We start from the raw sequence: 17,037 nt of genomic DNA on the forward strand, positions 1-17,037 counted from the left end.
ATTGAGCCATCCTTTTCTAATGGAAAGATTTAGTATAGTATGATACTAATCTACCAATAAGTAATTGATTCTCTTTAAAGAATCACTATAATACATTTTGACAATTGATTTGGTTATTGAACACTGACATGTGAAACACGTGGAAAGTCTTTCCCTGTGAGAGAACAAGATGACCACCCACCCAACTACTCTTTAAACAGTCTACTACAAACGCAAAATGTACTTGCCTCACCGAAACTAGCAAAAATTAATATTTTTTAAAAAAAATAATTACGAGTAGGTAAATAAAAGCCTACTTGTATTATCTGAAGTGTAACAATTTTTTACATTGACAATCCTGTTTAGTCTGGGCTCCTCATTATTAGCTATGGAAACAATCACATTAAGTCATATGATGTCATAATAGATTATATTGTATATATATTTAAACATTAATTTAGAGATTTTTAAATCAGAGTATTCTGTATAGACTTACACCTAGGAATTTATGAAATATACATGTTTGTAAAGTAATTTATTAAATATACACGCTTGTAAAGAAATGAATTCGCTTCATGGGGCTCACTACAGTAACATTGTTCTGAAGCAGTTTCTTTAAAAATGTTGAAAATTAGGCTATGAATATAACCACTTCTGAAGATGTCAAATAAATCAAAATAAACTACACATTAATTGCAGGCTTGCATTTTTAGGCCCTCATTTTAGAGAACCTGCTAATTATTAATATGACATTGATTTATTTCCTTTGTCAAGCCTGCAAATCTACCACATTTTGAATATCACATTAAAAAGTCACAGCAAAGTACCTCTTAAAAATTATAATATTGAACTTTCAGCTCCCACATTTGAACTGCAGTTATAGATGAACAACAAAAAAAAAGATATATAAAGACGATGCATTTGTGTATCCACTTGTACACTTGTTTTTCTTATATTTAGTTTCTGACTGCATTTTAGCTTTTTTTCCTCTTAGTTATAGCCTATTAATTTTGGTCAGAGTTCATATAGAGGAGTAGTGCAATGGCATCTTTAAATTGGTTTTAAAGATCATTTATTAAATTGATGTAGCAATTTACCCCGACGTGACCTGCAGTTGCTTTACTTGGATGTTATCCCACATACATATGAAAATGTGATAGAGATTCCTTGTCAAAAGCTATATAATTTTAATGAAGAGACAAAAATATCCTTCACCCAAAGCACTGACCTAAATTAGACATTAATTTTCCAGACACTCATATAGTCTCCTTAATTATATTACTTCGAATCATTAAAATTGTACCGTATTGCATAGAAGTGGAGAGAATTACGTTTGGCGCCCAAATGAGAAGCTTTGCACAAATCTTTTCATCCTCCCAAAATATATACAACTCTGTACAGACATATCAGCCAGTCAAGTTACTTTAAGTACTTAGACATTACAACACTAATATAGAGATACAGATACAAGAAAGACCTCTGTTTCTCTCACAGACCAGGTAATACTAACAGCTTTGTTAGACAAAGCCTAGTTTTCTGCTGAAGACACCCAGTAAAATTTTGGGTCCACTTCAAAGTCTTTCACATTTTTCCCAAAAAACATTTCCTCAGCATATGTTGATTTACCTGGAGCGGACGAGAGGGTCACAGAAGGAAAGTTCTATTCGCTATAAGTATCATTTAATTAATAAGAACTGCTAGTGTTGGAGCCATATTTAAAAGGAAATTAGAAGCAAGTTCCTCTAAGAAAGAGTACTGATAATCTTATTAACTCAAGTATTCATTTATTAAACAGATATTAAGTTTTTGGTTATGCATAAAATTTTATGGAGAAAGGACAGAGGGATAATGAAATCTTCCATATGCTTTGCCTGCGGGAGTGCACTTATTACCTGCTGTGACGTCACTGGGTAATTTTCCTGGCTGGAAGAGATTCAGCTTAAGTTTTCCATCTTTAAGAAAGAGGAGGAGACCCCCTGAAACCAGATGAAGTTCACTGAATAGCAGAAGCCCTGCCTTGTTCCAGGTTCGAAATTGAAAAGCAGCAGAAACCTCATCCTCCCCGGAAGAGCTCGGCAGTGCTAAGTAACTCCTGGGGCTGAGAAAAGTCACGGGCACAGACTGTGGCTGTGAACAAGAAAATGACACATTTCCCTGAAAATAAAAGAAAAGAAAAAGCTTTAAGAATGAGTCATAGCACCTCAGCAATAGAAACTGAAATATTCACAAAGGCTATTTATCAATCTCAAACTAGCCTCGACTTAAAACAACAAAAGTTTTCAACATGAAAATTCAAATGCTTGTTGTACATCTTAAAGGTTCTCCGAATCCAGAGATATTGTGGTCAAGCAAATTTCTCCCTGGGTTTTTCTAGGTGAAATCCTTTTCTCCCCATCTCTCGACCTTTACAGAGGTGTCGAACTCGATGTAATCGAAGTCAATAAAAATTTATTCAAGCCAACTCTTCAACTTTATTTTTATTTTTTATTTATTTTCATTTATTTTATTTTATTTTTTAGGCGAGGCAACCCTTGGTTGACCTCACAGATTGCAAGGACCTTGTCATCTTACAATCCCTTATTTTTTATTTTTTACGCCTATAGCACCTGGTCTTCCTAGGTGGCCTCTCATGCAAGTACTAACCAGGCCAGACCCTGCTTCGCTTCTGAGATCAGACAGGATCGGGCTTGTTCAGGGTAGCATGGCCGTAGACTATTTTTTTTTTTTTTAACTTTGAAAAATAGTTTTATTGAGAGTCAACTCTTTATTTTGATCTTTTACTTGGCTTTCCCTTCCCCCTCACTTCACCCCTTTGCTGCCTTTGTTTTCTAAGCCACTCTATAACATAGTCTACTGTTTTTTTGTCCATATTTTTTCATATTTTTCTCTGTTCCCATTGAGTCACATATATACATATGTTTCAGTTATATGTTCAGTTTACACACTTAAATATATGTTTATAAATACATATACTTATATACTGAGTATTTGTTTATAGAAATAGGAGCCATGTTTTATGCCATTTATGATTTTATCACTAAAATATACCTTACAGAAATTATTTTGAGTTATCCGTGACATAAACCTAATTCCTTCTTTTTATGGATTGCATAATTACCGTGTGAGTGTACAAATTTTCACTCAATGAAAAGAACAATTTTCCTGCTCATGTGTGTGCACTTTCCAGGTTTTGCCTCTCCCAACGATGCTGTCATAAATAACTCTGAATGCTTTTACGTGTACTGGTCTTTTTAGTTCTACAGAAGGAAGTTCTAAAGAGAGAATTACATGTACTTATATGTTTTAATAAATATTTCCAGCTTCTTTTCCAAAAAGAAAAAAGTAAAATATTCCCCATTTCCACCAGTAATATATGAGGATATCCTTTTCCCCACATTCTTAGCAGAAATAAGTATTATGGGTCTTTTGAATTTGAACGAATTCAATGACAAAATGTCAAGTAATATATCATTCTTATTTATCTTTCATTTAGCTGACTAATAGTGAATTTGAGCATTTTTTATGAGTTTGTTGCTCTTTTGGACTCGCTTTCCTCAGAATGGTCTGCATATCCTTTGCCTATTTTTAATTTTTCCTGCTTTTCCTTTAGGTTTTACATTGGACACTACAATGTACAATGTACTATTTATATTCCTTTTTTAACTACTTTTGTCTTTTTCTTGTCATTATGCTCTTGTTATCAGTCATCACATATACATGTATTATTTTTCATCTAATGGTTTAAAAATAGATCTTCAAGATACATTAGATTGCATAAATTTTCATTAAAGTTCTATATATGAAAAAACTATTTTGCTATTAGAATAAAATATATATTTAAGGATCAAAAAAAAAAACACTTAAAATCTGAATTATTTAGAAAGAATTAAGCATGTTCCTGAACATGCTTCAGAAAATAAATGTTTTTATTTTTCCTGACAATAATTTAAAAAATATTTTCTCCGAATACAGATTTGAAAAGTCAATGAAATCAACTTTACTTAGAAGAATACACATTGAAATCAAACCATTGGGTCTTTGGTTAAACAAAAGTTTTTGGTTATATTGTAATTCTGTTAGAAGTGAATTAGCTTTCATTACAGACAAATGGCTTGTCCTAATGAATGAAGTAACAAAAAGTTGAAGAGTAAACTACACTAACCCATAATGTAAAGGCAATTATGAGACTAACCAACCTAGAACAAATAAAAACATGTAGCAGCTGCAAGTTGGTCACGTGCTTCATTTGGACAGCTGCCTGCTACCCTGAAAGCAGCAAATCTTCTTGCCAATGAAAAGTGGGTGTTAGCTGCATGAGCAGTTTCTGGAAATTCATTTTGCCAATTGAACACACACATCAATATATCTATAATATTTTTATTTTTATTTTTAATTATTTTCTCTATTCTAAAAAAAGACTTAAAATTTCACTGATTGCATATTCATGTAAATACTATCAATTCACACAAAAGAATTGAGAATAAAATCTTTCATAAACAATAAGGATTCCCATGATGTGTTTTAGGATTTGTAGATACAACACGAGCTTAAATTTACATATTGAATTTTGGACAATTAAGGAAATATATTCAAATGGATATGTGTGTGTGTGTGTGCATTTTTCTATCATCAAGTTAAACTGAAAATCATGCTTCCCAGAATCTCCTTTCTTCCCTGGTTCTGGTTAAAAGTTAGGCAAAAAGGGAGCCTTCTTGATATTTGAGATAGAAGAGAAACACCGGCCATTTTCCTCCAAAGGTTTTTTTGAGTGCATGTGTGTGATCTTGCACAGTGAAAGATGACCACGGAGAAACTGGTTCCAGTTTGCCCTGGCTCCCCTGCACTCTGCTCTATCTCTTCTTCCTGACAGCTGGCCTCCACTTTCCAGTTCCTCTGGCAACTGTTAAGTGCCAAGTCCTAAAATAAATCCCTTATTCATAATACTCATAGTTGTGCTGCTTCCCTGACTGGACCCTGACCAATACAGTTATCTTTAAATTCTGCTGCATTTTCATAGAATTAGAATATAATGCAGCCTGACCAATACTGCTGTTGGTACAGGTTGGCAGCTGCAATGTTGTAACAGCCTTATTAGTTTCTTTTATTTGCTATGAATGACCATGGCAAAATAAAAGTTTATCAAAAGTCCCTCTAATATATACATGGATATTATCTGATTCCAGGAACTCAGTATGCTTGTTTAGAGTTTGTCAGGGAATATCTTATTTAAAAAATTACAGGGCAAAAGAAATTAGTCTCCTGAGAGTAATAATATCACAACAAAATTAAATGATCAACTGTAAAAAAAACCAAACCCTGCTTTACTTCATATGAAAAAAAGTCATGCCTTGTGAATTATAATTCCTTTAGATAGACCTAATCACATATGCATATTGCCAAGCAGAGAAAAGTTTTAAAAGAATAAAAGTAAATTTTAAAACATCGTTATCAGATGGTCCAACATGGAGCAATTTTATCATGTGGAAAAGCTGCATAGTTTTTACTCCTTCCTTCACATGAAGACTCTCTTACCATAGTGATGATCTGTGGTTTTTGTTGCTTGGCCAAATTAATGATATCCACTCCATTATAATAGAGATTTTCTAAACACCCATGAAAATTTTTATGGAAGAATGATGCTGATTTTCCAGGTGCTGGAATCCCTCCGAAGCTGATCTTAGAAAGAAAAATGGCATCAATAATATTGTTTAGTGATTTTCTGATAATCTACTTAAATAGTTATGATTAGAAACTGTAGCTATAATCATCACATAGATCAGTTTTTCATCACCCTACACTGCCATATTATTCATTTCAAATGGAGTTTTTTTAATGAAGATACATGTTTCAAAACAAATTTACATGCACTCTGTTTTAATCTACATTAGAGTTTGATTATTCTTACAAGTTGCTAATCACATTTGGATTTGATGTTTATTAATTGATGAATAAAAACACATCTTTCTATCCACTGTTACCTTGATCACTTTAATAATATAACCAATTATGACACCTGATTTTATATACATTTCTCGCACACAATGATATTTGTGTGTTTAAATCGATTGTTAATGAATTAATTAATCTATTCATTGCTACAGCCTCTCCATAAATCTACACTTTGGGGGTGTACCATAGCACAAAAAATCATACGACATAATTTATATTATTTGTCATAATCAGATCTCTTCTTGGAGATTTCCTATATATGACATTCTGACGACTACCTATTTCAGGTAAAAAAGATGATCTCTCTCTTCATAATAATAAATTAACATATAATGAGGAAGAAGAAGACTCAGTAGTGTATACCCAAATCTGGGGCTGTGAGCTATGTCACCTAGGGGAAACACTTCATCAGGATTTTTTACGCTTATTGTGTATTTTCTTTTGCTAGGCTAAATCACATATATATCATAAAACTTGTATTAATTGAAACATAACTGTCACACCTCATAATCAAGATCCAGGTAACTGAATTCTCCTTGGGTGTGGAAATGCTCCCTGTGCTCATCCACTGTAAAGTTGACTTGTTTGCCCAAGCGCTGGACAAGCACAGAATGCCAATGCTGATCATCCAGCAGGCTGCCCAGGGTGAGACTGATCACGGCATGTGTAGAGGGTAGGTTAGCATCACCTTAAAAGAGAAAAAAAAAAAATCACAGCACCATTATTCTCAGTCTAAAAGAAAAAGTTTTCTTTTTGTGGGCCAGCGTCTTTCATGATAATTGCAATCTTCTTCCATGCATTCCATCTAAAACACTAGTTTTGATTTACCTGAAGTTTGAATATAATATTCTTTCAACCTTGCTGTAATTTCTTCCACTATTAATTCTTTTTATTAGCATTACCCATCACATGCTCATTTTCAATATAAATTTTATCTTTGCTACAACCTCATTATTTTTACTACCTTAATATTTTTCAATGACCCATCCCTTTTTACATGATGTTAAGAAATAGCTATGTAGTTCTATTGACACTATGTAAAAAACACTGAATGAGGGTCTTATACTATTTGCAAAATATGAACCATTCTTACATGAAAGTACGATATTGGTATATATGCCCTTGAATCTGGAAATAAGGTACCTTAATTGTTATAAGATAAGTTATAAAAGCAAAAAATTACTGAAGTGAAAGCTAAATGACCAGATTTTCAAGAATTTCATCAAATAGTTTTACCTGAATTAATAAGTAAAAAGAGCTTTCCTCTTCTTAATTCCAGTGTGATGTGATCTCCACTTTGCCCTTCCCTGTGGAGTAGAATCCCATCACTCTGCATGGTTTTAAATTTCAAAGAAATAATATCCTTTATTGGGCTCAGGGATTCTTGGTCAAATCTGTAGAGAAGGGAACTTTTTCCATCAAGATCAACCACCTCTGATTCTAGAGACAAAGATATTAAAAGTCATTGTAAGGATAAACATGCTTTTCATTAAGCATTTTAAATGTCTATATATAGAGAAAGTATCATACATACACAGATACAGTATAGTTCAGCTCTAAGCCAGTCATAATAAGTGAAAATAAAGCCACCACATGTCTCATTCCCTCTTGATACTTGAGATTGATTCCAGTTTGGTCTTTACTAAGATTTTTACAAAATTCATGATCTAAAAGTACATTTTAAAAGGTATTCCTAATTTTCTCTTATATTATTAAAGGCTGTTCTTTTTCATTCCATAAAAAAAAAGACAAAAGATTATAAGAAATATCCATAAAACCACTTTGTGCACTCCACGATCAATATTTTTTAATGGTGTTCTTGAAATTTTGAAGTTAAATGGTTTTTTGCTCCTGAAAAAGTGGCTATGATACCTCAAAATTCTTTCATACATGCCATGTATAAAGGAGATCCTAATACAAATAAACACATATACATCAGACTCATCAAATGCCACTTCAAATAAATATTAAACTGACCTTTGTGTTTTATTTAATTTTATTATTTTTTATGGCTAATTAATAGTGTTTAAGAGCAAAGTTATTGTCTGTCTTCTCAAGGGCATCATTAAAAAGACGTTCACTTAATGATATTATAAGGGCTGTTCTGCATTTCTGTCACACCTGTGACATTGACATGTTTTATCAGCTTTCAGACAGTGTCTTATCTACTCATTGTCAAGATCACTTCTATTCAGTTCATCTGAAAAAAGGTGTCATGTTATACCGGTAACATAACAGTTCATCTGTCAAAATCAGTTGCACCCTGAACAAGAGACACAATAAAAGAACTCATAATACTCAGAAAGCCTACCAGTGTTTTCTACATTTCACAAGTCAAAGATTTTTTTAAGGCAATTACCCTCAAGAGTGCATTTATGTAATAAATTAAGAGGGTAGGGAAAGCCAATAAAATATGAAGCTATTTTTCAACTGGCTAGCTGACTTCTCAAAGAAATGACATTACAGTTTACTCATCTTGTTTCATTTGACAAAGTCATTACATTTACTTGTATGCCCAAATATGCATTTCATTCAGATTATCCATCATAGTTAATGTGAACTATTCATATTCACCACCACCAGTTTTTTTCAACTATTTTATACAGCTATCTTTTGAAATTGCAAAGGTTTGATTTTTCTACATCTTAATGTGCTTATAAAAAATTCATTCACCAAGTACACATGAATAAACATTGCATTCTATAGAAAGAATAATGTTAACCAAACAATTATTCCTTGTTATATAGCTGAATAAATGTGCATGGTAAAAACATAACTTTGTGTCAAATACAAATAATATGTTCTATGATTATTAGATTACAGTAAATTAAGAAAAATTCCAATAAGACAGACTTTAAATGCGGACACATTTGGAGCAATGCAGTTATATCTGAGTTAATGTGTCGCTTAAAGGCAACCATTGTAATAATGATTTTATTTTAGATAAAGTCTATTTTTGGAATTAGCTACCAAGAGGATTTCTTTTCCAGGAAAGGTTTAGTCTGTGTTACTTCAGCCTACTATTTCTTTTTTTAATCTTCTTCGCTATTGTTGTTATTACACTTGTAATGTCATGTTAACCTTTCACGGCACCTAAAGCTTTTGTGCCTGGAATATTTCCATCAGCAAAATGGGATAGTGAAAAACATCAGACAAGTGATGACTAAAGCAATGGCATATTGTTTCGTGTTTTAAACCAAAGCCACTTGCCATTTCCTCTCACTCTTGCCTATTTTCTTCTTACTTCACAGGTACAACATTAAGTGATTTGATTCAGTCATTCAACAAATATTTATTTAGCCTGTCATGTTCAAAGTACTATGATGGATGCTGAGATTAAAAAAAAAAAAAAAGTGACCAACACAAACATGGCCTCTGCCCTTATGGGGCTTACGTATACTCAGTGAAGATGGATGATAATTACCAAGTGAACAAATAAGTTCATAAACCATTCCAGACTATAAACAGGTATTCTGATCAAGGTAAAAAGAAGACTGAGGTCACTTTTGTTAAGGTGGTTGACAAAACTCAGCTCTCGGGTCTAAAAGCCTGGTACTAAAGCAGATCTAATCAATAAGCTTCCTACTCTCCATGCTCTTTAAGTCTAATATTTGTTCCCATGAACTAGAATTACTCTTAGAACATTTAATTCCAAGAGACACAGACATTCTCTCAATACTTTCTCCCCTTCACTGCTGTAAAAGGAAGCTCTGAGGATTACTGAGAAACTACAGGGATAGTCCATAATTTAGCTCTCAGAAGGAGGAAACAGTAGTGAGGGAGGAGCCGGCCTTGACAAAAAGGGCCTGAAAGCAAGAAAGTAGTGAAGTAGGGGAATCAACAAAGTGGCTGCAAACACATCACAGATTCACGTGATTATGAATAATACCTTCGGGGTGGTGGGGGAGCATAATTCAGAATGCGAGTACAATGTCAGTAAAGGAAAACTTCAAGTTACATACAGGCTATACACACACACACACACACACACACACACACACACAAAGGATTCTCAAAAAAAAAAATATTCAGATGATTCCTAACAGTTTTACTTTAGACAGAAAACTCCTAATAGCTCTAATATAAGTCACTGTTATTAAAAGCTATTTATACAACATGTCTGATACATAAAAAGCATACACTTTTAAACAATCACAAAACACTGAGCTATGATTCATGAACTTAATGATATAAAAATCAGAAACTTGTCTAAAAAAGCTATTTTTTTTTTTTTTTGAGAGAAAGAGAGAGGGTGAGCGCGCAAGCAAGCATTTGAATTCAATGTATCATCGTCAGCACCTCGCATTCCAAGGATGCTGGTGGAAGAGATAGGTACAGAGCAGAGGTCCCCAATCTTTTTGGCACCAGGGACCGGTGCTCCTATGAGAATCTAATGCCTAATGATCTGAAGTGGAGCTGAGGTGGTGATGCTAGTGTCGGGGAGCAGCTGCAGATACAGATGAAACCACAAGCTGGCCTGCCGCTCACCTCCTGCTGTGTAGCCCGGGTCCTAACAGGCCACAGACCGGTACTAGTCTGCGGCCTGTGTGGGGCTGGGGAGTCCTGGTACAGAATCTCTCTTGAAAGTAATCTTATTACTGTTAACAAAAATTAGAAAAACCGAAAATAAATCAAAGGCATAATTTCACATCCTTTCAATGTCATAATGGAATATTTTCTAACAGGCCCATCTAAAGATTATTTAATTCTAAGTGAATTAATAAAAGTCTGATTTTACTATTTATTCTAGGGCCAGACTCTATCAAGTTACATGTTAATTTGTAGATTTTTTTTTTTCCCAGTAGAAATGCAAATGACTTCTGTCTGGTAGAAAATATATGCCCCTAAGTTATGGTTTTTCATCGTCCTGATGGACATTAACCATTTGGGTACTTAACCTGATACTAGTAACCCAATGTTATTTCTTGGATTCCTGTATGCACTCAGTCTCTCGAATTTTCTTTGGACTAGCTTTACCATTCTTCTGCTTCCTTCATTAATGAATCAAATGCGCCTTTGATACGTATGTATTTTGTATTTGACTAAGTCATGTTTTTATGTTTTTAAAATTTTTACTTTTAACACTACTAACTTAAAAACTACACTCAGACTTTTAATCATTGACTGGGAAAGGAACATTGCAAGTCTTAGCCATCACTGGTAATGTTCAGAGTGAATTTATTTTCACTATTTCACAAAGATTTTCAGATTTTGAACTCTTATAGAGCACTGCCAACACAAACACATTCTCATAAAAGAAAGAGTTCAGATGATCTATAACAATATTTCTTTACACTGAATCTGGATATATACCATTAATAAAATTAATCCAACTCAATAATTTAGGTGAAAACACTAAATTAAGCATCCAAAATAACATTAATATTTAAATTAACAGTCAATGACACATTTATTCTTATCTTTTGTCAAACGCTCTGGGAAAAGAATCTTCTGTACACTGTTGAACTGCATAAATATAAAAGTATAAGTGTTAGAAAATTGACTATAGGGAAAATTGGGAATCAAAACTTAACAAAATTCATGTCAGTAAGAGACGTATAGTCCAAAGATATACAAGAAGATGTTACTTGATTGAAAGGAATAATTATTTCTCTAATTGTAAACTTGTTCATTAGCATGCTGATCAACTGAGGTTACATTTTGATGACTGGATTATTATCAGTATTAATAACATGGCCCTGCTATACCCTGGCTCAGTGTGGGGAGGGCAGGAATTCTGATTTTCTAGTAACAAGTTACAAACTATTCTGACAGTCACCTCCTTTAGCCTAACCCTCTTTTGAGCCATTTTAGGTAATGTATACAGTATTATAGTTTAGCCTCGCAGTTAAGACAACTAGTCTGTGTGGGCTTGACTCTTCACTCTACCTTGCACAAGTGAATGAGTTTCTTATTGTTACTGTAACAAATGGCCACAAACTTGGTTGCGTAAAACAATACAGATTGACTATCTTACAGCTTTGGAATTCAGACATCCTAAAATCAAGGTGTCGGCAGGGCCTGTTTTCCTTCTGAAGTCTCCGGAAGATCATCCCTTTCTTTCCCTTTTCCAGCTTCTAAACACAATCTGCATTCCTTGGTTTGTGGCTCCTTCCTTCATGTACAAGACCAGTATCATAGAATCTTCCCACCTCTCACGCTTTCTCATTTTTGCTTTTGTAGTCACTTCTCTGACTCTGATCCTCTCACCTCTCTAAGGACCTTGTGATTACATTGGGTTCACCTGGAAAATCTAGGATAATCTCCCCATCTCAACATCCTTAATTTAATAACACCTATCATGTGTCAATGTCATATAATGTAACGTATTTGCAAGTGACAGGGCATTACTTTACCACAGCAAGCTACTTAACGTCTTAGTCCCTGTTTCCTCAACAGTAACATGGGAACAACAATAGTATATTCTTCTTAGGATTGTTGTGTGAATGTATATCTGCATAATTTTTGGAAGAGTTGCTGACATATAATTAGACTTCAATAAATGTTAGCTACTATTAATGCTAATACAATTATTTATTATAGAATATGAGGTAGGGAAATAGGTTCATAAAAAATAGTTTAATAAATACATTTGGTGTATTCATTTTTTAAAAGCGGCCTCTTTAAAAAATAATGAATTTCTGAAGTGTACAAGAAATGCTCAGTTATCAATGTCATTGCCAGGTTATGCAGCAAGAATGATTTTGAGCCATCTGCGGGTTCTGTGGCTTTTCCTCTGTCTGTCAGTGAATGCCTGAGCTGATTCACCATGGCAATTGTCAGTGACCTGAATCCTCCTCAGCGAATACCTCCATCACAAATCTTCCCATTTATAGCCGGAATCAAGAAAAAAGAGACTCACAAAGATTGCGGGCCTACTCTCATATCAATTATCCCTGTGACCCCAGGAAGAGGTACAGTCTGCTTTATTTGCATGATTCAAAAATACAATCTTTCATGGAATACAGAGTTTTCCAATAAAAAATATTCAAATTTCTTTTAGGGAGTTATGTCAGAAGCGGTATTGCTAAAAATGTGTATTCTGTGCTCCTTCCTGCAGCACATATTTATAGTGAGTTCTCTGTGAACCCAGTGGAAAACACAGCATTGCATAAAAACAAAATGCTTTTTTCTCCCAAGGAGCTTTATTTCTGCGTCAAGGCTTGGTCCCGAGTGATTTCTAACATGTGCAGAAGTCGATCCACTCAGCCTCAGAGAAGGATGTCAACCAAATTGCAGGAGTGCTTCACCTCTATGAGCAGCAAACTATTTTTTCTACCTCTGCATATTTCACATGAAAACACACTCATTATAATATCTTCTACTTGACCGGGTATCCTTCCCTCACCCCTGCATCCTACTGCTGCTCCAGAAGTTTGAGGCTTCGCAATTGTGAGAGGTTGCCATTTGAAAAAAGCAATATCCTCCCTATACCCCCTTCCCAAGTGGATCACTAAGAGTAACATTTCCAAGAGCATGCTTTCTTAAATTGAACTCCATGCCCCCCCATGCCCAGAATCAACTGAGGAAAATAAATATTTAACATCCTGGGCTCTGCCTGAGCCATACCCAGAAATACATGTTCCTGAGTGATCCTGAGGCAGATGACAGCATGAGGGTTATCTGACAAGAAGAACGAGAAGGTGACAGAAACCTAGTCTCTGAAAATGAATGACCTCAATACATACTGAATTGTACCATGGAAAATAAATATGTTTTCTTTATCTATACTGTAGGTGGTACTTGCAGAAAATTGTGGAGGTGGGAGTGACTTTTCCCTGAAAGATGCTTCAGGGAGAAATTGATTCTGTGAGTTAAACTATGAATCATCACATTATTGATGAGATCAGTTGACTAAGAAACTTAAAAGAGAAAAATTGGAATAGAAAATGAGTGAACTTGAAAACAAATCCTTGAATAATAGAAAATGGACTTTATTTGAAGGTCATGAAAGAGTTCTTGAAAAAACACGAGAGTCTTCTACTAATTCTTTGGGAGTCACCTCAAAAATATACATAGAAAAAAAAAAAGAGTGCTACCATTGGAGAAAGAGCTATGGACCAAACTCTTCTTACATGAAATCAGCCTTAAACACTGATCATACTGCTCTTTATTTGAAAATTTACTACTGATGAATTGCTAAACAAACAGAGGTCCAATTTTGACTTCTAAGAACCATAAGCCAGACCGAGTCACCTTTAAACTATTATATAGTGAAACATTAAAGCAACAGCATGATGTATAGGCACTTGAGATCTGAATTACTGTATTGGGTTTTAAAGAGATGGAGAAAAGAGACCAAGCACTTGAGAAATCAACAGGAAATAGGTTGTACTATTTTTGCATAGTAGCATAAAAGGGCACAGAATGATTTAAGGGACTCTTAAATTTAAAACAACTAAAATTAATTCAATAAAAAGGAAGAAGGCACAGGATCAAATGCTGCATATAACCACAGGGGAAAGGTGACGTTACTATCACAGTTTTAAAGAGAGTTAAGGTCAGTGACAGTACTCCAGGAGGTTATGGGAACAAACATGATCGCTGACGCTGAAATGTCAATCTGAATTAACCTTTTAAATAGATTTGAAATTGGTAATGTCTACTACGTCAAGGTCACTTGAGTGTGTCATTGGAGAATGTAAGTTGTATTACTATTTCTAATATTTATTTATAATTTTTATAATGCCACAGAAGTCACTTACATGCTTTTTCTTAATTTCCTTGTTTGGAAGATGTGGAGAATAATTCCAATCTCTCACACTACACAAAAAAGCTGAGGGTATCAAATGGAAGTATCAAAACATCTCGACATTTTATTAAATTTGTATGCTATTATTATCATTCTGATAACAAATATTTGAAATCTCATATGTTCATCTCAGAGATAGTTCTCCTTTAATCAACTGCTACTGTATTAATGTAATAAATTTATGATTTTTACATATTTATTCGCTTTTTCAGTTTATATTGTGGCTCATCAGATGTTTTTCTTAATTCATCCATTAACAAATAGGTACTGAACCAAGTCCCACAGCAGGAGATGGTGTCACAACAGTGAACACATTCTGTCCTCATGGATCCTCCAATACGAGGAAAAAGAAAAACATCAAGCCACTCATCGCATGAATATGCATATAAATTTACAAATTTAAGTGGAGCATGAGGGTTGTATGGGAAGTTTGAACAGAGATCTACATTGGGTTGTTGATTAAGGATGGCATCTGTGAGGAAGTGATACATAATCCGAGTAGATGACTACCTACGTAAATGTCTAGAGTCAGGAAAGAAGGAAGAAGGAAGGAAGGGGAGAGGGTGAGGAGAGTTGAGAGGATGGGGGAGACTGGGGTAGGACGGATGGTGGTGGCAGGAAGTAAATGGAGGAGGTCCTCAGGGAGTTAAATTACCGGCAGATCACTCTGACCCTGTGAAAGCCTGGTTCCAGGCTTTGCTGGGACAGGTCTACTTTGGTTTGTCCTTAGTCCAAAGACATAACAACTGGTCCTCAGGTGTGGTCTCTACTCCTAAGACAATGTCTTTCTGGTTTTTCAGTTAAAAGCCCAAGGAGTTTAATAAGTCCTTCTAACTTGGCATTAATTCCAAAAGTGATCTTTCCAGGATTAAAAGAACTTTGCAAAGGATTGGAATTTATCCTCTTTGATTTTAGGCTGGCCAGAATCTATCTTCTTTTTAAACTTTGACATAAAATAGGATTCCTCAGTTACAGTATTAGCTGATAATCTGAGAACAAGGATTGTGTTTAATTCACCTTGGTAAAGATTTTAGCAGTTAACATGTGGAATTAGCTTAATAAGTATGTGCTGGATTCAATTATAACTATTCTTTTTGGTAAACCTAAAAATTTTACTGCTTTTCATTTTTTCCACCAACTAGTCATGTGATATGAGAGATCAGCATCCTGAATGGATGAAAGACTGTTACTTACTTCTCTCTCAGGGTTTTTTCAGGTGAATATTTGTTCTTTTCATGCTACTGTCTTAAGTTTCCGATCAATATGTTTTTTAAATGGAAATCTACTGAAGTAAGTAGTCCCAACTTTCAATATTTTTACATTGTAAAATGCACATTCTTATTTTTAAAATGTAAACATAGTTTTATAATTATTGACTTATGCTCCATTTATTAAATAAAACTCAATTTTCTCTTAAACAGTCTACGTTTAAGCAAGTAAACACAATAGTTTAAGACTTGTATCCATTTCTTCTCTTTTGATCTTCTCACTTAGTTCTCCCTGTGTTCTATGCCTTATCTTTAACAGGCTGAATACACTGCTAGGATACAGGAAAAGCCTTCATGAGGCTCACCAAGCCTGCCTCCTTTCATTCATTCATCTATGCAGACGACTAATAACAAAAAAAAAAAGGAATGTCTAATGACAATACGGTATAATGAGAGCATAATGTGATCAGGAGCAGAATGGCTGGCTGCTCCAGGAGCAGGTGGAAATGTCCTCTGACCTAATGGCGTGTCAGAAAAGTTGGCAGAAACAGTGATTTCTATGCGGAGAAATGGCAATGAGTAAAAGAATTATCTAGGGAGAGGCATGAAGCTTGGATGTGTGATGATTGCCTTAAGCATAGTATAGAGATCCTAAGTCTAGAAAAATCATGACATCATGGCATGTGAAAGAAATGGAAATTAGTTTAGTATGGCTGGGCAGTTGGATGTTCTTATTTTGTTGAGGATGAGGACGGGAAGATCATGGATTGTAAATGAGGATGTTTATACAAGACCTAGAGAAAAGGAACTTAGAATTTATACTAAGGGCAAGTGTCTCAGCAATTCACCCATTATTAAAGGACATCATCTGCTGTGGCTTGATCACTACTTCGTAAGGACGTCTCAGACACGCTCACTTTCACCCAGTCATTTCCCTTTCCCTGTCTTTGTTTACCACGCCTTACTTTCCTTTGGGACGTTTAGTAGAGTAGTACTTCTTTATCATGAAACATTTTCTTTTTCTTTCTTCCACAAGGTATTTCTTTACCTACAGCTTGTGTCTAGATCCACAAACATGTTCACAGCTGCTCCGGCCAAGACATCTGAAATGTATACTTTCCCTTTGAACCTCTAAAATTTAGCTTCTAC

At 34.5% G+C, this 17,037-nt stretch overlaps 1 protein-coding gene and 1 pseudogene across 6 annotated transcripts in view; both read right to left on the bottom strand.

Moving 5' to 3' along the window:
* The window catches only part of CNTNAP4 (contactin associated protein like 4), a 227,469-nt gene that overhangs the window by 83,971 nt on the left and 126,461 nt on the right, over positions 1–17,037 (bottom strand). For 5 of the 6 annotated variants that reach the window (XM_023528552.1, XM_023528553.1, XM_023528550.1 and 2 more), the window contains exons 5-8: positions 7,165–7,368; positions 6,432–6,616; positions 5,512–5,655; positions 1,872–2,133 (exon numbers count right to left, since the gene is read on the bottom strand). In XM_023528552.1, the coding sequence (XP_023384320.1) occupies positions 1,872–2,133; positions 5,512–5,655; positions 6,432–6,616; positions 7,165–7,368 (795 nt within the window). The remainder of the gene's footprint in view (positions 1–1,871; positions 2,134–5,511; positions 5,656–6,431; positions 6,617–7,164; positions 7,369–17,037) is intronic. The other variant, XM_023528551.1, reaches the window with a different exon arrangement.
* On the bottom strand, positions 2,574–2,692 carry LOC111737690 (annotated as a pseudogene).

This window comes from Pteropus vampyrus, unplaced genomic scaffold (genome assembly GCF_000151845.1).
Source record: "Pteropus vampyrus isolate Shadow unplaced genomic scaffold, Pvam_2.0 Scaffold29, whole genome shotgun sequence".
Lineage (NCBI taxonomy): Eukaryota > Metazoa > Chordata > Mammalia > Chiroptera > Pteropodidae > Pteropus > Pteropus vampyrus.